The 21,076-nt window shown below is 55.6% G+C and overlaps 3 protein-coding genes across 3 annotated transcripts; all 3 read left to right on the top strand.

Annotated features, from left to right (window-relative positions):
- The first annotated feature begins 2,952 nt into the window (after positions 1-2,952).
- Positions 2,953-6,598, top strand: LOC129493389 (putative protein FAM90A26). The gene is made up of 4 exons (XM_055299559.2): positions 2,953-3,075; positions 3,575-3,774; positions 4,232-4,340; positions 5,006-6,598. Exons 1-4 carry the CDS (start codon positions 2,953-2,955, stop codon positions 5,966-5,968), a joined length of 1,395 nt encoding a protein of 464 aa, XP_055155534.1. The 3' UTR covers positions 5,969-6,598.
- Positions 6,599-9,593: 2,995 nt separating this feature from the next.
- On the top strand, positions 9,594-12,773 carry LOC129493419 (putative protein FAM90A26). Its single transcript, XM_055299611.2, has 4 exons — positions 9,594-9,716; positions 10,216-10,415; positions 10,873-10,981; positions 11,647-12,773. Exons 1-4 carry the CDS (start codon positions 9,594-9,596, stop codon positions 12,607-12,609), a joined length of 1,395 nt encoding a protein of 464 aa, XP_055155586.1. The 3' UTR covers positions 12,610-12,773.
- Positions 12,774-16,237: 3,464 nt separating this feature from the next.
- On the top strand, positions 16,238-19,883 carry LOC129493398 (putative protein FAM90A26). Its single transcript, XM_055299569.2, has 4 exons — positions 16,238-16,360; positions 16,860-17,059; positions 17,517-17,625; positions 18,291-19,883. The coding sequence occupies exons 1-4, from the start codon at positions 16,238-16,240 to the stop codon at positions 19,251-19,253; spliced, it is 1,395 nt and encodes a 464-aa protein (XP_055155544.1). The 3' UTR covers positions 19,254-19,883.
- Positions 19,884-21,076: the final 1,193 nt, after the last annotated feature.

The raw sequence follows: 21,076 nt of genomic DNA, 5'->3' as shown, positions 1-21,076 counted from the left end.
ACTGAGGGGACCGCAGGGCTGGGCAGGACCTTTGACATCTTCTACATCCACAGGAGCAAGCAAACCTCAACCCCACTCTACCAACACGCACCTAGTAAAATGCCGCCAGCTGAATCTCACGCACGCTAACACGTGGGGAGGGTTGCTTGCACCACGGGTCCCCATTTGGCTCAAACGCCGACACCAGGTGCGTGGTTCCAATTGCGACGGCCCCCATGAAGTGGCTGCCGGATGTGCGTATGCACCAGGCACACTTTCATTCGCCAAATAGACCCCAGCAAAGCTGAAGTTAACTCCCAGATTCGGGATGTACTTCAGAGGTAAGACATTCATCCCGTCTTCTTTCCGGATGTCTGACACCGGGCCTTTCCACGGTCCTCCCCGCGATCCTAAGAGTAGCTGAGCTAGAGACTCACTGAACGATCTAGGCAGGGCTATCCCATCATGCACAGGCTATCTCCATTCTCTGGCCTGGGAACAACTCTGACCAGGATTCCACATCTAGGAGCCCTGGGAACTGAGCGGGATTCCCTGCGGCCCACCAAATGGCTGCTCCCTTTCCGCCGCTCTTGAGGGTCGTCATCTTGCTTATCCAGATCACCTAGAAAGTATCAGTATCCAGAATCAAGAAGATCAACTCTCTGCTCCTCTGACAGCAGAACGAGCAGGACCACGATGAACCAAAGAGCGTGAAAGGAAACGATGTGACCGGAAAGCTCAGAGAACGGCCTACAGGGGGTCGTAAGCTGGGGTTCCAACCTGAATCACGAATAATTAACGAAGCGCAAGTCAAAGGGGACTCGAGTTTCAGCAGGTGCAATTCATCGAACCGGAGGTCGCCGGGGGGCCAACAAGATTGAGAAACTGGGAGTCGGGTGCAGTGTCGAGGGGGACGCGACCGGTTCCAAAGCTCAACCAGACCATGGGGTCACTTGGGCTACAGGAGAAAATGCCCCAGTGTGTCGGTTAAGCATTCCGACTCCTGCCTGTCTCTTCCCGTCCATGGAACATGGAGCCTAACCCGTGCAGGTGCAGATGACCAAGGACAGAATTAGGGGACGTGGCACCAAAGTTCACCGACGTGGGAGTTCCAAAGAAGGTCCGGTGGATCCTCGCAAATCCAGAGAAATGGCAATGGGACCCAGGGAAGTAGAGCCTCACAGGCGTCCCGGAGACTTTTCAGGCATAATGCCTGGAGTCGCAAGACGAGTTGAAAAGGGAGCCAGGCGCTGAAGGACAAAGCGGTCTTGACTTAGTTCATCTGTGTTTCCCAGTGCAGTCCAACTCACGGTGGTTTCCAAGCGCCTCCTGGAGGAGAAAACACATGAGGGTGTGGTCAGTGTTCTCTGCTGACAGACTTACCGTGGGGAAGAAAGAGAAGCTCTGAAGATGGATCATGGCCGTGACGGCGTGTCCAGGAGAATCTCCTTGATGACACTGAGTCCTACGTCGAGATGTAGTAGACACGGCCCAATTAAAAGGCGTCTATTTTACCACATTTTTTTTTTTAACACAAACAAACAAACAAACAAACAAAGAAAAGGCAGTCAAGACGGAAAACGAGACAAGGGTAGACGAACCAGTGTCACACGTCTGACGGGGAACAACTATCCTTCAAAGCTTACAGCTGTACTCGTAGGTTTTAGAATGTCGGCCAAAGGTGAACATGATCTTAGAGTGGGCTGTGCAGACAGACGTCTCCAGGTCATGTGATTGGATTAAGTTAATTGCAATTAAGGTACCTGTAATGGATCAGGTTAGGGTGCGCTCCACGTCCGGAGACCAGAGGCGGTATAAAAGGCAGCCTGGAAAGCAGAGGTCCCTCTCCGCCCCTTCCTCGGTCTTCCTGGATGCTGCATCGCTTCCAGCGGGGCTGCTCCAGCACCTGCCCGTCTGAGCGCCAGCCGAGGAAAGAAAGCTGACCTGTAACTTCAGGTTAGTTTCACTGAACAACTGTTTGTTTCACGTAGTCCCTGAGGGGTGGGGCGGGGTTTGGGGGGGAAGAGACGAAGGAGAGTGAAAGAAATCGATCACACTGGGGCTTGCTGATGGGGTAGGATGTATTCTGCTTACTGGTAATTCTTGGAACAGAAAACGAGAAATCATTCCCGTCTCCACGTGTGGGATAAGACCAAGATGGAAATGCGAAAGGAAATGTAATCCAGCGTGCTGAATTGGTGGGGAAATGGGAAAAGAAGTTTGGAAAAAAGGGTGGTTTGCCCTTCAGCCGTGTAAGAAATCGATACGCTATGGCCCCTGTTCACCGTTTGTTTGGACGGGTTCGTGTGGCATGCGTAAAATATCAGCAAAATAAATAAAGAGGGGCTGGAGCTAAAGCCAAAACGATAGAACAGGAAAGACCATCACCTGCTAGTGCGATAGAGAGGAAGAAAACTTCTCCCTATGAATTTGTGTTTGGAAGTTGCCTAATTAGAAATGGCAAGGGTAGGGATTCAAGTTGTGACAGGAAGCCTCCCTTATCCCTGATTTCAAACAGACCTGCCAAAGGGTGCCACACGCCATGCCCTGCGGCTTCCATCATTCTGGCCGTCAAGGGAGATAGAATCATCGTGTCTTCTACCGGCGTGAATCGTGATACACCTCAGTCCAGTCTTCAGAATCAGTGGTTTGTTTGGGGCAGAAAGCTCAGCTCCCCAACCCTAGGCCATGGGCCCTGTGGCAGGCGAGGTTTACACTCGGACTTGGTAATCATGGCAGAGGAACACACAATATCTGAGGGTGTACACAGCACAGTGTGAGCCACAGACTTGACCGACCGGTGGTGAAGTCTCCTCACGACCACAGCGGCAAGGAGTTAGCTGGAGGTTTCCTGTGGGTGTGTGTGAATATCCAGTGTGCTTCACCATCAATATGGGTGTGTTTGTGTGTGTTTCAGGTGACCCAACATTCAACCCCCGAAAAAGGCGGTCATAGAACCCCCAGGAGACGAAGATGTTGGCCCGTCGTGACCCCAAAACTGGCGCCAACAGACTCGGGAGAGCCCAGACCCTCCAGAAGCAGCGGAGGGCCCCAGTTGCGCCAAGGGCTCCCCCGCCCGATGAAGAAGATCCCAGGGTAAGTCTAGCCCTGTATCTCTTGGGAATGGGGGAGGGGTGGGTGTTGGGGCGGGGGGAGGCGGTGTCACAGGGTCCTCAGAGACTGGGTTGGATTCCAAAGGTTTCTGTCACCACCACCCAGGTTGCTTTTCCCATCCGAGGTGGGCGTGGCTTGGGACCTCCTCCCCGGCCCCATAAATCCCTTGAGAGACTCTTGGGGGCAACCTCCCTTTCTACTTAGAATCCTGTGTAGCCACCTTTGGCTGTGTCGTTGACATCGGGGTCACGATCGTGCCCCTTGGTACCTTGAGTCCTTCCTTTTAGAGGTCCTCCGTCACATGGGCTTTGGGAGGGAACATCGTATCCGAACTCTCCCAGCACTTAACGGCCCCCATGCCGGGGTCCCCTCTTTGGAATCCTTATTCAGCTCTGAATTCATAATCCCTCTCAATGTTGACATCGGATGGCTGCCTGTGGCTTCAGCTCACTCACTGACATCACTTCCTTTCCACCCACAGCTCAAGTGCAAAGACTGCGGGGCCTTTGGCCACACGGCCAGAAGTACCAGGTGCCCCATGAAGTGCTGGAAGGCAGCCCTGGTTCCACAGACCTTCGGGAAGAGGGAAGGGAAGGAAAACCTGAAACCGTGGAAGCCCCCGGTGGAGGCGAACCCGGGGCCCTTGAACAAGGATAAAGGAGAGAAGGAAGAGAGACCAAGGTGAGCGGTGGGAGGGGTTTTCACCACTCTTAGAGTACTGCCTCCTAAGGACATGGTGTCTCTGCACCTGCACACCGTGTGCCTTTCCGTCTCCGGGCCAGGGAAGGAACGCTGCAGGAAATAGAGCGCAGCTCCTTGTCCTCCGTTCTTCCACACCCAGGAGCCCCTCTGGCTCTGGTTGATTCGGGGACGGGGAGAGGCGGGGGCGCTTCGTGAAGGTTCCCCATGACAGGGGGAAAAGCAATGGAGTCCAAATCACAGTCCTTAGTTGGGAAGCCTAGAGGGCCACCAGGAGGATGGGAAGGTTGGCAGGTGAGGGAAGGTGCAGAGGCGGAAAGGGCACCAGATGTCCATTTCTGTGTCACGCAACACGGAATGGGCCTGGGCCCCAGGCAGGGTTCTCCCTGTCTCCCGGGGAGAACCAGGGGGCACGGAATGACCTTTTTCTGTTCTGCAGGCAGCAAGACCCGCAGAGGAAGGCTCTCCTCCGGATATTTTCCGTGAAACCTCCAGAGAAGCCGCTGCCAAATCGAAGAGGATCCACGGAATCTTGTGATGATCTGAGGGTGAGTGTCACCCCGGGCCCCTGGTCTTTTTCTCCTCTAGGTCACACTGGTTGATTTCCTTTCAGCTTCCCGGCTGCGGGAGTTAATCGGGGAACCCCTCTTTCTTGCCTTCTTTGGGTCAGTGACTCCACCATCCTTCCAGGTCAGTTGGATTGCAGGTGAAGGCATCTGAGGATGCCTTATTTCCCGTTGCCTTCTTTCTGTCCAATTACGGCAAGCTTGCCAACAACATGTTCCTGGCGGCGTGAGGAAATTCGTCCCTCAGAGGCCCCAAACATGGAGAGGGCTAAACCCAGGAACATGCAGGTTTTCAGAGAACACCTCCTGAGAACCCTTGAGCCACCAACCCGCCTTCAGAAGGGCATTAGTCCCTTCCACTTCAGGGAAGGCTGAGCGGAGGCACTCCGATCCAGTTAATGCCCAAGACATTGTTCTTTTGAACAATGGTGTGCTCGGATCAGCTACACATAGCTCGAGAGCGCATCTTTCATGAGTCTTGTCCTGATCAGCACTCAGGTGGAGGGTCTGTCCCTACTTCCAAGGACCGCCTGTCGATTCTGTATCGAGAATTTCCTGGCGCGTGCCCCTCGTCTTTGGAAGTGGCTGATTTTCGTGTCGGCTCCATGCAGAGGAACTTGTAACGTGTGTGGTTTCCTGTCTTTCAGGTTGCAAGCAGGCCAATGCCGCTCCACACAACCAGTAAGAGGCCACGCGTGGACCCTGTCCTCACTGATGGCTCAGCTACCGAAATGTCTGACAGGGGCTCCGTCTTGGCTTCACTGTCTCCCTTCAGAAAAGCCAGTGTGAGCTACCCCTCTAGTCTTGGACCAAAGGAACGACAGACAGGGGCTGCGGCCCCCATCCCTCAGCCTGCAGTCAGGCACCAGGGCCCGGGGCCTCTCCTCGTGGTGAAGCCGACACACAGCAGCCCGGAGGGTGGCTGCCGAGAAGTTCCCCAGGCTGCCTCGCAAACCCACGGCCTGCTCCAGGCCATCAGCCCCCAGGCACAAGACAGACGTCCCGCGCTGACCTCACAGCCCTGCCCACCAGCCGCCACACGCAGCTTGGGCCTAGGCTCCAATCTCAGCTTCAGGCCAGGAGCCAAGAGACCTGCCCAGGCTCCGCTTCAGGCTTGCCTGAACTTCCCCAAGATACCGAGACTGGGTCCCTTCCAGATCCCCGAAGACGCCATCCAGGGAGGTGAGCTCGGGGCCCCGGACACTCTCCAACCTCCGCCGGCCGCAACCGAACTTGGACCGAGTACGTCGCCCCAGATGGGCAGGAGGACACCCGCCCAGGTGCCCAGCATCGACCGGCAGCCTCCGCACAGCAGACCTTGCCTGCCTACTGCCCAGGCCTGCACCGTGTCCCGTCACCCGGCGGCCAGCCATGACGGGGCCCAGCCTCTCAGAGTGCTCTTCCGGAGACTGGACAATGGATGGTGGAGCTCCAGCCTCCTGACAGCTCCCTCATTTCACTCTCCTGAGAAGCCGGGAGCCTTCCTCGCTCAGAGCCCTCATGTCTCAGAGAAGTCTCAGGGTCCCGGTGTTCGTGTCCCAGCGAGTGTCCTCTATGAGGACCTTCAGGTTTCCTCCTCCTCAGAGGACAGCGATTCTGACCTGGAGTGAGACGGCAGGTGGCAGGGGCTCCTTGGCCTCCCGCTCCCGTGACTTGGAGGGGACTGTGGGACTGAGGAGCGCAGAGCAGCGAGCAGACTCTCTGCGGTGACTCCGAAGCTCCCTGGCTGTGGCGCTTCTGCGGAGGTGGGAGCCCAGGCCAGGCAGGGAGCCGATGCAGGGACTCTGCCTCATTGAATTCTCGTGAGGGACAGTGTAGTTCGCATGGCTCTCCGGAAACGCGCCAGGAAAAGCTTCCGTGCCAGTGATTGGTTGCCTGAGAAACTGGGCGACGCGCAGGAGTCAGACATCTGCTGGGACGTCAATAGGAAACTGGGGAATGACTGTGTTTTTGCTCTCTAGATGACTGAATAAGGGAAAAGTTCGGGAACCCTGAGAGGTGCAGCCCTTCCGCTGCGCCCCGCCCCGAGAGCAGTGTTTGGGACGCTGGGAAGCCTGCTGCGCTGCGCGCTCTCGGGGTCCTTCCTCGGCCTCGAAAACTGGGCTCTGGCATGCCTTTGTCAATGTGTGTGTTTAATGTGCTTGAAGTGAGTAAAATTCTCAAAAAGATGACATATTGTCTTTTGACTCTCATTCCGTGTTTGTGTTTAACTGATCTTCCAAGGGCTTGAAACTTTCTTGACTTGTTAGCTATCCAAATCGTTATGTCTCCGAAACACAGTTGACTGAGGGGACCGCAGGGCTGGGCAGGACCTTTGACATCTTCTACATCCACAGGAGCAAGCAAACCTCAACCCCACTCTACCAACACGCACCTAGTAAAATGCCGCCAGCTGAATCTCACGCACGCTAACACGTGGGGAGGGTTGCTTGCACCACGGGTCCCCATTTGGCTCAAACGCCGACACCAGGTGCGTGGTTCCAATTGCGACGGCCCCCATGAAGTGGCTGCCGGATGTGCGTATGCACCAGGCACACTTTCATTCGCCAAATAGACCCCAGCAAAGCTGAAGTTAACTCCCAGATTCGGGATGTACTTCAGAGGTAAGACATTCATCCCGTCTTCTTTCCGGATGTCTGACACCGGGCCTTTCCACGGTCCTCCCCGCGATCCTAAGAGTAGCTGAGCTAGAGACTCACTGAACGATCTAGGCAGGGCTATCCCATCATGCACAGGCTATCTCCATTCTCTGGCCTGGGAACAACTCTGACCAGGATTCCACATCTAGGAGCCCTGGGAACTGAGCGGGATTCCCTGCGGCCCACCAAATGGCTGCTCCCTTTCCGCCGCTCTTGAGGGTCGTCATCTTGCTTATCCAGATCACCTAGAAAGTATCAGTATCCAGAATCAAGAAGATCAACTCTCTGCTCCTCTGACAGCAGAACGAGCAGGACCACGATGAACCAAAGAGCGTGAAAGGAAACGATGTGACCGGAAAGCTCAGAGAACGGCCTACAGGGGGTCGTAAGCTGGGGTTCCAACCTGAATCACGAATAATTAACGAAGCGCAAGTCAAAGGGGACTCGAGTTTCAGCAGGTGCAATTCATCGAACCGGAGGTCGCCGGGGGGCCAACAAGATTGAGAAACTGGGAGTCGGGTGCAGTGTCGAGGGGGACGCGACCGGTTCCAAAGCTCAACCAGACCATGGGGTCACTTGGGCTACAGGAGAAAATGCCCCAGTGTGTCGGTTAAGCATTCCGACTCCTGCCTGTCTCTTCCCGTCCATGGAACATGGAGCCTAACCCGTGCAGGTGCAGATGACCAAGGACAGAATTAGGGGACGTGGCACCAAAGTTCACCGACGTGGGAGTTCCAAAGAAGGTCCGGTGGATCCTCGCAAATCCAGAGAAATGGCAATGGGACCCAGGGAAGTAGAGCCTCACAGGCGTCCCGGAGACTTTTCAGGCATAATGCCTGGAGTCGCAAGACGAGTTGAAAAGGGAGCCAGGCGCTGAAGGACAAAGCGGTCTTGACTTAGTTCATCTGTGTTTCCCAGTGCAGTCCAACTCACGGTGGTTTCCAAGCGCCTCCTGGAGGAGAAAACACATGAGGGTGTGGTCAGTGTTCTCTGCTGACAGACTTACCGTGGGGAAGAAAGAGAAGCTCTGAAGATGGATCATGGCCGTGACGGCGTGTCCAGGAGAATCTCCTTGATGACACTGAGTCCTACGTCGAGATGTAGTAGACACGGCCCAATTAAAAGGCGTCTATTTTACCACATTTTTTTTTTTAACACAAACAAACAAACAAACAAACAAAGAAAAGGCAGTCAAGACGGAAAACGAGACAAGGGTAGACGAACCAGTGTCACACGTCTGACGGGGAACAACTATCCTTCAAAGCTTACAGCTGTACTCGTAGGTTTTAGAATGTCGGCCAAAGGTGAACATGATCTTAGAGTGGGCTGTGCAGACAGACGTCTCCAGGTCATGTGATTGGATTAAGTTAATTGCAATTAAGGTACCTGTAATGGATCAGGTTAGGGTGCGCTCCACGTCCGGAGACCAGAGGCGGTATAAAAGGCAGCCTGGAAAGCAGAGGTCCCTCTCCGCCCCTTCCTCGGTCTTCCTGGATGCTGCATCGCTTCCAGCGGGGCTGCTCCAGCACCTGCCCGTCTGAGCGCCAGCCGAGGAAAGAAAGCTGACCTGTAACTTCAGGTTAGTTTCACTGAACAACTGTTTGTTTCACGTAGTCCCTGAGGGGTGGGGCGGGGTTTGGGGGGGAAGAGACGAAGGAGAGTGAAAGAAATCGATCACACTGGGGCTTGCTGATGGGGTAGGATGTATTCTGCTTACTGGTAATTCTTGGAACAGAAAACGAGAAATCATTCCCGTCTCCACGTGTGGGATAAGACCAAGATGGAAATGCGAAAGGAAATGTAATCCAGCGTGCTGAATTGGTGGGGAAATGGGAAAAGAAGTTTGGAAAAAAGGGTGGTTTGCCCTTCAGCCGTGTAAGAAATCGATACGCTATGGCCCCTGTTCACCGTTTGTTTGGACGGGTTCGTGTGGCATGCGTAAAATATCAGCAAAATAAATAAAGAGGGGCTGGAGCTAAAGCCAAAACGATAGAACAGGAAAGACCATCACCTGCTAGTGCGATAGAGAGGAAGAAAACTTCTCCCTATGAATTTGTGTTTGGAAGTTGCCTAATTAGAAATGGCAAGGGTAGGGATTCAAGTTGTGACAGGAAGCCTCCCTTATCCCTGATTTCAAACAGACCTGCCAAAGGGTGCCACACGCCATGCCCTGCGGCTTCCATCATTCTGGCCGTCAAGGGAGATAGAATCATCGTGTCTTCTACCGGCGTGAATCGTGATACACCTCAGTCCAGTCTTCAGAATCAGTGGTTTGTTTGGGGCAGAAAGCTCAGCTCCCCAACCCTAGGCCATGGGCCCTGTGGCAGGCGAGGTTTACACTCGGACTTGGTAATCATGGCAGAGGAACACACAATATCTGAGGGTGTACACAGCACAGTGTGAGCCACAGACTTGACCGACCGGTGGTGAAGTCTCCTCACGACCACAGCGGCAAGGAGTTAGCTGGAGGTTTCCTGTGGGTGTGTGTGAATATCCAGTGTGCTTCACCATCAATATGGGTGTGTTTGTGTGTGTTTCAGGTGACCCAACATTCAACCCCCGAAAAAGGCGGTCATAGAACCCCCAGGAGACGAAGATGTTGGCCCGTCGTGACCCCAAAACTGGCGCCAACAGACTCGGGAGAGCCCAGACCCTCCAGAAGCAGCGGAGGGCCCCAGTTGCGCCAAGGGCTCCCCCGCCCGATGAAGAAGATCCCAGGGTAAGTCTAGCCCTGTATCTCTTGGGAATGGGGGAGGGGTGGGTGTTGGGGCGGGGGGAGGCGGTGTCACAGGGTCCTCAGAGACTGGGTTGGATTCCAAAGGTTTCTGTCACCACCACCCAGGTTGCTTTTCCCATCCGAGGTGGGCGTGGCTTGGGACCTCCTCCCCGGCCCCATAAATCCCTTGAGAGACTCTTGGGGGCAACCTCCCTTTCTACTTAGAATCCTGTGTAGCCACCTTTGGCTGTGTCGTTGACATCGGGGTCACGATCGTGCCCCTTGGTACCTTGAGTCCTTCCTTTTAGAGGTCCTCCGTCACATGGGCTTTGGGAGGGAACATCGTATCCGAACTCTCCCAGCACTTAACGGCCCCCATGCCGGGGTCCCCTCTTTGGAATCCTTATTCAGCTCTGAATTCATAATCCCTCTCAATGTTGACATCGGATGGCTGCCTGTGGCTTCAGCTCACTCACTGACATCACTTCCTTTCCACCCACAGCTCAAGTGCAAAGACTGCGGGGCCTTTGGCCACACGGCCAGAAGTACCAGGTGCCCCATGAAGTGCTGGAAGGCAGCCCTGGTTCCACAGACCTTCGGGAAGAGGGAAGGGAAGGAAAACCTGAAACCGTGGAAGCCCCCGGTGGAGGCGAACCCGGGGCCCTTGAACAAGGATAAAGGAGAGAAGGAAGAGAGACCAAGGTGAGCGGTGGGAGGGGTTTTCACCACTCTTAGAGTACTGCCTCCTAAGGACATGGTGTCTCTGCACCTGCACACCGTGTGCCTTTCCGTCTCCGGGCCAGGGAAGGAACGCTGCAGGAAATAGAGCGCAGCTCCTTGTCCTCCGTTCTTCCACACCCAGGAGCCCCTCTGGCTCTGGTTGATTCGGGGACGGGGAGAGGCGGGGGCGCTTCGTGCAGGTTCCCCATGACAGGGGGAAAAGCAATGGAGTCCAAATCACAGTCCTTAGTTGGGAAGCCTAGAGGGCCACCAGGAGGATGGGAAGGTTGGCAGGTGAGGGAAGGTGCAGAGGCGGAAAGGGCACCAGATGTCCATTTCTGTGTCACGCAACACGGAATGGGCCTGGGCCCCAGGCAGGGTTCTCCCTGTCTCCCGGGGAGAACCAGGGGGCACGGAATGACCTTTTTCTGTTCTGCAGGCAGCAAGACCCGCAGAGGAAGGCTCTCCTCCGGATATTTTCCGTGAAACCTCCAGAGAAGCCGCTGCCAAATCGAAGAGGATCCACGGAATCTTGTGATGATCTGAGGGTGAGTGTCACCCCGGGCCCCTGGTCTTTTTCTCCTCTAGGTCACACTGGTTGATTTCCTTTCAGCTTCCCGGCTGCGGGAGTTAATCGGGGAACCCCTCTTTCTTGCCTTCTTTGGGTCAGTGACTCCACCATCCTTCCAGGTCAGTTGGATTGCAGGTGAAGGCATCTGAGGATGCCTTATTTCCCGTTGCCTTCTTTCTGTCCAATTACGGCAAGCTTGCCAACAACATGTTCCTGGCGGCGTGAGGAAATTCGTCCCTCAGAGGCCCCAAACATGGAGAGGGCTAAACCCAGGAACATGCAGGTTTTCAGAGAACACCTCCTGAGAACCCTTGAGCCACCAACCCGCCTTCAGAAGGGCATTAGTCCCTTCCACTTCAGGGAAGGCTGAGCGGAGGCACTCCGATCCAGTTAATGCCCAAGACATTGTTCTTTTGAACAATGGTGTGCTCGGATCAGCTACACATAGCTCGAGAGCGCATCTTTCATGAGTCTTGTCTTGATCAGCACTCAGGTGGAGGGTCTGTCCCTACTTCCAAGGACCGCCTGTCGATTCTGTATCGAGAATTTCCTGGCGCGTGCCCCTCGTCTTTGGAAGTGGCTGATTTTCGTGTCGGCTCCATGCAGAGGAACTTGTAACGTGTGTGGTTTCCTGTCTTTCAGGTTGCAAGCAGGCCAATGCCGCTCCACACAACCAGTAAGAGGCCACGCGTGGACCCTGTCCTCACTGATGGCTCAGCTACCGAAATGTCTGACAGGGGCTCCGTCTTGGCTTCACTGTCTCCCTTCAGAAAAGCCAGTGTGAGCTACCCCTCTAGTCTTGGACCAAAGGAACGACAGACAGGGGCTGCGGCCCCCATCCCTCAGCCTGCAGTCAGGCACCAGGGCCCGGGGCCTCTCCTCGTGGTGAAGCCGACACACAGCAGCCCGGAGGGTGGCTGCCGAGAAGTTCCCCAGGCTGCCTCGCAAACCCACGGCCTGCTCCAGGCCATCAGCCCCCAGGCACAAGACAGACGTCCCGCGCTGACCTCACAGCCCTGCCCACCAGCCGCCACACGCAGCTTGGGCCTAGGCTCCAATCTCAGCTTCAGGCCAGGAGCCAAGAGACCTGCCCAGGCTCCGCTTCAGGCTTGCCTGAACTTCCCCAAGATACCGAGACTGGGTCCCTTCCAGATCCCCGAAGACGCCATCCAGGGAGGTGAGCTCGGGGCCCCGGACACTCTCCAACCTCCGCCGGCCGCAACCGAACTTGGACCGAGTACGTCGCCCCAGATGGGCAGGAGGACACCCGCCCAGGTGCCCAGCATCGACCGGCAGCCTCCGCACAGCAGACCTTGCCTGCCTACTGCCCAGGCCTGCACCGTGTCCCGTCACCCGGCGGCCAGCCATGACGGGGCCCAGCCTCTCAGAGTGCTCTTCCGGAGACTGGACAATGGATGGTGGAGCTCCAGCCTCCTGACAGCTCCCTCATTTCACTCTCCTGAGAAGCCGGGAGCCTTCCTCGCTCAGAGCCCTCATGTCTCAGAGAAGTCTCAGGGTCCCGGTGTTCGTGTCCCAGCGAGTGTCCTCTATGAGGACCTTCAGGTTTCCTCCTCCTCAGAGGACAGCGATTCTGACCTGGAGTGAGACGGCAGGTGGCAGGGGCTCCTTGGCCTCCCGCTCCCGTGACTTGGAGGGGACTGTGGGACTGAGGAGCGCAGAGCAGCGAGCAGACTCTCTGCGGTGACTCCGAAGCTCCCTGGCTGTGGCGCTTCTGCGGAGGTGGGAGCCCAGGCCAGGCAGGGAGCCGATGCAGGGACTCTGCCTCATTGAATTCTCGTGAGGGACAGTGTAGTTCGCATGGCTCTCCGGAAACGCGCCAGGAAAAGCTTCTGTGCCAGTGATTGGTTGCCTGAGAAACTGGGCGACGCGCAGGAGTCAGACATCTGCTGGGACGTCAATAGGAAACTGGGGAATGACTGTGTTTTTGCTCTCTAGATGACTGAATAAGGGAAAAGTTCGGGAACCCTGAGAGGTGCAGCCCTTCCGCTGCGCCCCGCCCCGAGAGCAGTGTTTGGGACGCTGGGAAGCCTGCTGCGCTGCGCGCTCTCGGGGTCCTTCCTCGGCCTCGAAAACTGGGCTCTGGCATGCCTTTGTCAATGTGTGTGTTTAATGTGCTTGAAGTGAGTAAAATTCTCAAAAAGATGACATATTGTCTTTTGACTCTCATTCCGTGTTTGTGTTTAACTGATCTTCCAAGGGCTTGAAACTTTCTTGACTTGTTAGCTATCCAAATCGTTATGTCTCCGAAACACAGTTGACTGAGGGGACCGCAGGGCTGGGCAGGACCTTTGACATCTTCTACATCCACAGGAGCAAGCAAACCTCAACCCCACTCTACCAACACGCACCTAGTAAAATGCCGCCAGCTGAATCTCACGCACGCTAACACGTGGGGAGGGTTGCTTGCACCACGGGTCCCCATTTGGCTCAAACGCCGACACCAGGTGCGTGGTTCCAATTGCGACGGCCCCCATGAAGTGGCTGCCGGATGTGCGTATGCACCAGGCACACTTTCATTCGCCAAATAGACCCCAGCAAAGCTGAAGTTAACTCCCAGATTCGGGATGTACTTCAGAGGTAAGACATTCATCCCGTCTTCTTTCCGGATGTCTGACACCGGGCCTTTCCACGGTCCTCCCCGCGATCCTAAGAGTAGCTGAGCTAGAGACTCACTGAACGATCTAGGCAGGGCTATCCCATCATGCACAGGCTATCTCCATTCTCTGGCCTGGGAACAACTCTGACCAGGATTCCACATCTAGGAGCCCTGGGAACTGAGCGGGATTCCCTGCGGCCCACCAAATGGCTGCTCCCTTTCCGCCGCTCTTGAGGGTCGTCATCTTGCTTATCCAGATCACCTAGAAAGTATCAGTATCCAGAATCAAGAAGATCAACTCTCTGCTCCTCTGACAGCAGAACGAGCAGGACCACGATGAACCAAAGAGCGTGAAAGGAAACGATGTGACCGGAAAGCTCAGAGAACGGCCTACAGGGGGTCGTAAGCTGGGGTTCCAACCTGAATCACGAATAATTAACGAAGCGCAAGTCAAAGGGGACTCGAGTTTCAGCAGGTGCAATTCATCGAACCGGAGGTCGCCGGGGGGCCAACAAGATTGAGAAACTGGGAGTCGGGTGCAGTGTCGAGGGGGACGCGACCGGTTCCAAAGCTCAACCAGACCATGGGGTCACTTGGGCTACAGGAGAAAATGCCCCAGTGTGTCGGTTAAGCATTCTGACTCCTGCCTGTCTCTTCCCGTCCATGGAACATGGAGCCTAACCCGTGCAGGTGCAGATGACCAAGGACAGAATTAGGGGACGTGGCACCAAAGTTCACCGACGTGGGAGTTCCAAAGAAGGTCCGGTGGATCCTCGCAAATCCAGAGAAATGGCAATGGGACCCAGGGAAGTAGAGCCTCACAGGCGTCCCGGAGACTTTTCAGGCATAATGCCTGGAGTCGCAAGACGAGTTGAAAAGGGAGCCAGGCGCTGAAGGACAAAGCGGTCTTGACTTAGTTCATCTGTGTTTCCCAGTGCAGTCCAACTCACGGTGGTTTCCAAGCGCCTCCTGGAGGAGAAAACACATGAGGGTGTGGTCAGTGTTCTCTGCTGACAGACTTACCGTGGGGAAGAAAGAGAAGCTCTGAAGATGGATCATGGCCGTGACGGCGTGTCCAGGAGAATCTCCTTGATGACACTGAGGCCTACGTCGAGATGTAGTAGACACGGCCCAATTAAAAGGCGTCTATTTTACCACATTTTTTTTTTAACACAAACAAACAAACAAACAAACAAACAAAGAAAAGGCAGTCAAGACGGAAAACGAGACAAGGGTAGACGAACCAGTGTCACACGTCTGACGGGGAACAACTATCCTTCAAAGCTTACAGCTGTACTCGTAGGTTTTAGAATGTCGGCCAAAGGTGAACATGATCTTAGAGTGGGCTGTGCAGACAGACGTCTCCAGGTCATGTGATTGGATTAAGTTAATTGCAATTAAGGTACCTGTAATGGATCAGGTTAGGGTGCGCTCCACGTCCGGAGACCAGAGGCGGTATAAAAGGCAGCCTGGAAAGCAGAGGTCCCTCTCCGCCCCTTCCTCGGTCTTCCTGGATGCTGCATCGCTTCCAGCGGGGCTGCTCCAGCACCTGCCCGTCTGAGCGCCAGCCGAGGAAAGAAAGCTGACCTGTAACTTCAGGTTAGTTTCACTGAACAACTGTTTGTTTCACGTAGTCCCTGAGGGGTGGGGCGGGGTTTGGGGGGGACGAGACGAAGGAGAGTGAAAGAAATCGATCACACTGGGGCTTGCTGATGGGGTAGGATGTATTCTGCTTACTGGTAATTCTTGGAACAGAAAACGAGAAATCATTCCCGTCTCCACGTGTGGGATAAGACCAAGATGGAAATGCGAAAGGAAATGTAATCCAGCGTGCTGAATTGGTGGGGAAATGGGAAAAGAAGTTTGGAAAAAAGGGTGGTTTGCCCTTCAGCCGTGTAAGAAATCGATACGCTATGGCCCCTGTTCACCGTTTGTTTGGACGGGTTCGTGTGGCATGCGTAAAATATCAGCAAAATAAATAAAGAGGGGCTGGAGCTAAAGCCAAAACGATAGAACAGGAAAGACCATCACCTGCTAGTGCGATAGAGAGGAAGAAAACTTCTCCCTATGAATTTGTGTTTGGAAGTTGCCTAATTAGAAATGGCAAGGGTAGGGATTCAAGTTGTGACAGGAAGCCTCCCTTATCCCTGATTTCAAACAGACCTGCCAAAGGGTGCCACACGCCATGCCCTGCGGCTTCCATCATTCTGGCCGTCAAGGGAGATAGAATCATCGTGTCTTCTACCGGCGTGAATCGTGATACACCTCAGTCCAGTCTTCAGAATCAGTGGTTTGTTTGGGGCAGAAAGCTCAGCTCCCCAACCCTAGGCCATGGGCCCTGTGGCAGGCGAGGTTTACACTCGGACTTGGTAATCATGGCAGAGGATCACACAATATCTGAGGGTGTACACAGCACAGTGTGAGCCACAGACTTGACCGACCGGTGGTGAAGTCTCCTCACGACCACAGCGGCAAGGAGTTAGCTGGAGGTTTCCTGTGGGTGTGTGTGAATATCCAGTGTGCTTCACCATCAATATGGGTGTGTTTGTGTGTGTTTCAGGTGACCCAACATTCAACCCCCGAAAAAGGCGGTCATAGAACCCCCAGGAGACGAAGATGTTGGCCCGTCGTGACCCCAAAACTGGCGCCAACAGACTCGGGAGAGCCCAGACCCTCCAGAAGCAGCGGAGGGCCCCAGTTGCGCCAAGGGCTCCCCCGCCCGATGAAGAAGATCCCAGGGTAAGTCTAGCCCTGTATCTCTTGGGAATGGGGGAGGGGTGGGTGTTGGGGCGGGGGGAGGCGGTGTCACAGGGTCCTCAGAGACTGGGTTGGATTCCAAAGGTTTCTGTCACCACCACCCAGGTTGCTTTTCCCATCCGAGGTGGGCGTGGCTTGGGACCTCCTCCCCGGCCCCATAAATCCCTTGAGAGACTCTTGGGGGCAACCTCCCTTTCTACTTAGAATCCTGTGTAGCCACCTTTGGCTGTGTCGTTGACATCGGGGTCACGATCGTGCCCCTTGGTACCTTGAGTCCTTCCTTTTAGAGGTCCTCCGTCACATGGGCTTTGGGAGGGAACATCGTATCCGAACTCTCCCAGCACTTAACGGCCCCCATGCCGGGGTCCCCTCTTTGGAATCCTTATTCAGCTCTGAATTCATAATCCCTCTCAATGTTGACATCGGATGGCTGCCTGTGGCTTCAGCTCACTCACTGACATCACTTCCTTTCCACCCACAGCTCAAGTGCAAAGACTGCGGGGCCTTTGGCCACACGGCCAGAAGTACCAGGTGCCCCATGAAGTGCTGGAAGGCAGCCCTGGTTCCACAGACCTTCGGGAAGAGGGAAGGGAAGGAAAACCTGAAACCGTGGAAGCCCCCGGTGGAGGCGAACCCGGGGCCCTTGAACAAGGATAAAGGAGAGAAGGAAGAGAGACCAAGGTGAGCGGTGGGAGGGGTTTTCACCACTCTTAGAGTACTGCCTCCTAAGGACATGGTGTCTCTGCACCTGCACACCGTGTGCCTTTCCGTCTCCGGGCCAGGGAAGGAACGCTGCAGGAAATAGAGCGCAGCTCCTTGTCCTCCGTTCTTCCACACCCAGGAGCCCCTCTGGCTCTGGTTGATTCGGGGACGGGGAGAGGCGGGGGCGCTTCGTGCAGGTTCCCCATGACAGGGGGAAAAGCAATGGAGTCCAAATCACAGTCCTTAGTTGGGAAGCCTAGAGGGCCACCAGGAGGATGGGAAGGTTGGCAGGTGAGGGAAGGTGCAGAGGCGGAAAGGGCACCAGATGTCCATTTCTGTGTCACGCAACACGGAATGGGCCTGGGCCCCAGGCAGGGTTCTCCCTGTCTCCCGGGGAGAACCAGGGGGCACGGAATGACCTTTTTCTGTTCTGCAGGCAGCAAGACCCGCAGAGGAAGGCTCTCCTCCGGATATTTTCCGTGAAACCTCCAGAGAAGCCGCTGCCAAATCGAAGAGGATCCACGGAATCTTGTGATGATCTGAGGGTGAGTGTCACCCCGGGCCCCTGGTCTTTTTCTCCTCTAGGTCACACTGGTTGATTTCCTTTCAGCTTCCCGGCTGCGGGAGTTAATCGGGGAACCCCTCTTTCTTGCCTTCTTTGGGTCAGTGACTCCACCATCCTTCCAGGTCAGTTGGATTGCAGGTGAAGGCATCTGAGGATGCCTTATTTCCCGTTGCCTTCTTTCTGTCCAATTACGGCAAGCTTGCCAACAACATGTTCCTGGCGGCGTGAGGAAATTCGTCCCTCAGAGGCCCCAAACATGGAGAGGGCTAAACCCAGGAACATGCAGGTTTTCAGAGAACACCTCCTGAGAACCCTTGAGCCACCAACCCGCCTTCAGAAGGGCATTAGTCCCTTCCACTTCAGGGAAGGCTGAGCGGAGGCACTCCGATCCAGTTAATGCCCAAGACATTGTTCTTTTGAACAATGGTGTGCTCGGATCAGCTACACATAGCTCGAGAGCGCATCTTTCATGAGTCTTGTCCTGATCAGCACTCAGGTGGAGGGTCTGTCCCTACTTCCAAGGACCGCCTGTCGATTCTGTATCGAGAATTTCCTGGCGCGTGCCCCTCGTCTTTGGAAGTGGCTGATTTTCGTGTCGGCTCCATGCAGAGGAACTTGTAACGTGTGTGGTTTCCTGTCTTTCAGGTTGCAAGCAGGCCAATGCCGCTCCACACAACCAGTAAGAGGCCACGCGTGGACCCTGTCCTCACTGATGGCTCAGCTACCGAAATGTCTGACAGGGGCTCCGTCTTGGCTTCACTGTCTCCCTTCAGAAAAGCCAGTGTGAGCTACCCCTCTAGTCTTGGACCAAAGGAACGACAGACAGGGGCTGCGGCCCCCATCCCTCAGCCTGCAGTCAGGCACCAGGGCCCGGGGCCTCTCCTCGTGGTGAAGCCGACACACAGCAGCCCGGAGGGTGGCTGCCGAGAAGTTCCCCAGGCTGCCTCGCAAACCCACGGCCTGCTCCAGGCCATCAGCCCCCAGGCACAAGACAGACGTCCCGCGCTGACCTCACAGCCCTGCCCACCAGCCGCCACACGCAGCTTGGGCCTAGGCTCCAATCTCAGCTTCAGGCCAGGAGCCAAGAGACCTGCCCAGGCTCCGCTTCAGGCTTGCCTGAACTTCCCCAAGATACCGAGACTGGGTCCCTTCCAGATCCCCGAAGACGCCATCCAGGGAGGTGAGCTCGGGGCCCCGGACACTCTCCAACCTCCGCCGGCCGCAACCGAACTTGGACCGAGTACGTCGCCCCAGATGGGCAGGAGGACACCCGCCCAGGTGCCCAGCATCGACCGGCAGCCTCCGCACAGCAGACCTTGCCTGCCTACTGCCCAGGCCTGCACCGTGTCCCGTCACCCGGCGGCCAGCCATGACGGGGCCCAGCCTCTCAGAGTGCTCTTCCGGAGACTGGACAATGGATGGTGGAGCTCCAGCCTCCTGACAGCTCCCTCATTTCACTCTCCTGAGAAGCCGGGAGCCTTCCTCGCTCAGAGCCCTCATGTCTCAGAGAAGTCTCAGGGTCCCGGTGTTCGTGTCCCAGCGAGTGTCCTCTATGAGGACCTTCAGGTTTCCTCCTCCTCAGAGGACAGCGATTCTGACCTGGAGTGAGACGGCAGGTGGCAGGGGCTCCTTGGCCTCCCGCTCCCGTGACTTGGAGGGGACTGTGGGACTGAGGAGCGCAGAGCAGCGAGCAGACTCTCTGCGGTGACTCCGAAGCTCCCTGGCTGTGGCGCTTCTGCGGAGGTGGGAGCCCAGGCCAGGCAGGGAGCCGATGCAGGGACTCTGCCTCATTGAATTCTCGTGAGGGACAGTGTAGTTCGCATGGCTCTCCGGAAACGCGCCAGGAAAAGCTTCCGTGCCAGTGATTGGTTGCCTGAGAAACTGGGCGACGCGCAGGAGTCAGACATCTGCTGGGACGTCAATAGGAAACTGGGGAATGACTGTGTTTTTGCTCTCTAGATGACTGAATAAGGGAAAAGTTCGGGAACCCTGAGAGGTGCAGCCCTTCCGCTGCGCCCCGCCCCGAGAGCAGTGTTTGGGACGCTGGGAAGCCTGCTGCGCTGCGCGCTCTCGGGGTCCTTCCTCGGCCTCGAAAACTGGGCTCTGGCATGCCTTTGTCAATGTGTGTGTTTAATGTGCTTGAAGTGAGTAAAATTCTCAAAAAGATGACATATTGTCTTTTGACTCTCATTCCGTGTTTGTGTTTAACTGATCTTCCAAGGGCTTGAAACTTTCTTGACTTGTTAGCTATCCAAATCGTTATGTCTCCGAAACACAGTTGACTGAGGGGACCGCAGGGCTGGGCAGGACCTTTGACATCTTCTACATCCACAGGAGCAAGCAAACCTCAACCCCACTCTACCAACACGCACCTAGTAAAATGCCGCCAGCTGAATCTCACGCACGCTAACACGTGGGGAGGGTTGCTTGCACCACGGGTCCCCATTTGGCTCAAACGCCGACACCAGGTGCGTGGTTCCAATTGCGACGGCCCCCATGAAGTGGCTGCCGGATGTGCGTATGCACCAGGCACACTTTCATTCGCCAAATAGACCCCAGCAAAGCTGAAGTTAACTCCCAGATTCGGGATGTACTTCAGAGGTAAGACATTCATCCCGTCTTCTTTCCGGATGTCTGACACCGGGCCTTTCCACGGTCCTCCCCGCGATCCTAAGAGGAGCTGAGCTAGAGACTCACTGAACGATCTAGGCAGGGCTATCCCATCATGCACAGGCTATCTCCGTTCTCTGACCTGGGAACAACTCTGACCAGGATTCCACATCTAGGAGCCCTGGGAACTGAACGGGATTCCCTGCGGCCCACCAAATGGCTGCTCCCTTTCCGCCGCTCTTGAGGGTCGTCATCTTGCTTATCCAGATCACCTAGAAAGTATCAGTATCCAGAATCAAGAAGATCAACTCTCTGCTCCTCTGACAGCAGAACGAGCAGGACCACGATGAACCAAAGAGCGTGAAAGGAAACGATGTGACCGGAAAGCTCAGAGAACGGCCTACAGGGGGTCGTAAGCTGGGGTTCCAACCTGAATCACGAATAATTCATGAAGCGCAAGTCAAAGGGGACTCGAGTTTCAGCAGGTGCAATTCATCGAACCGGAGGTCGCCGGGGGGCCAACAAGATTGAGAAACTGGGAGTCGGGTGCAGTGTCGAGGGGGACGCGACCGGTTCCAAAGCTCAACCAGACCATGGGGTCACTTGGGCTACAGGAGAAAATGCCCCAGTGTGTCGGTTAAGCATTCCGACTCCTGCCTGTCTCTTCCCGTCCATGGAACATGGAGCCTAACCCGTGCAGGTGCAGATGACCAAGGACAGAATTAGGGGACGTGGCACCAAAGTTCACCGACGTGGGAGTTCCAAAGAAGGTCCGGTGGATCCTCGCAAATCCAGAGAAATGGCAATGGGACCCAGGGAAG

Source organism: Symphalangus syndactylus, chromosome 11, assembly GCF_028878055.3.
Source record: "Symphalangus syndactylus isolate Jambi chromosome 11, NHGRI_mSymSyn1-v2.1_pri, whole genome shotgun sequence".
Taxonomy (NCBI): Eukaryota; Metazoa; Chordata; class Mammalia; order Primates; family Hylobatidae; genus Symphalangus; species Symphalangus syndactylus.
The sequence above is the reverse complement of the archived record's forward strand: the minus strand, read 5'-3'. Positions and strand labels throughout refer to the sequence as shown.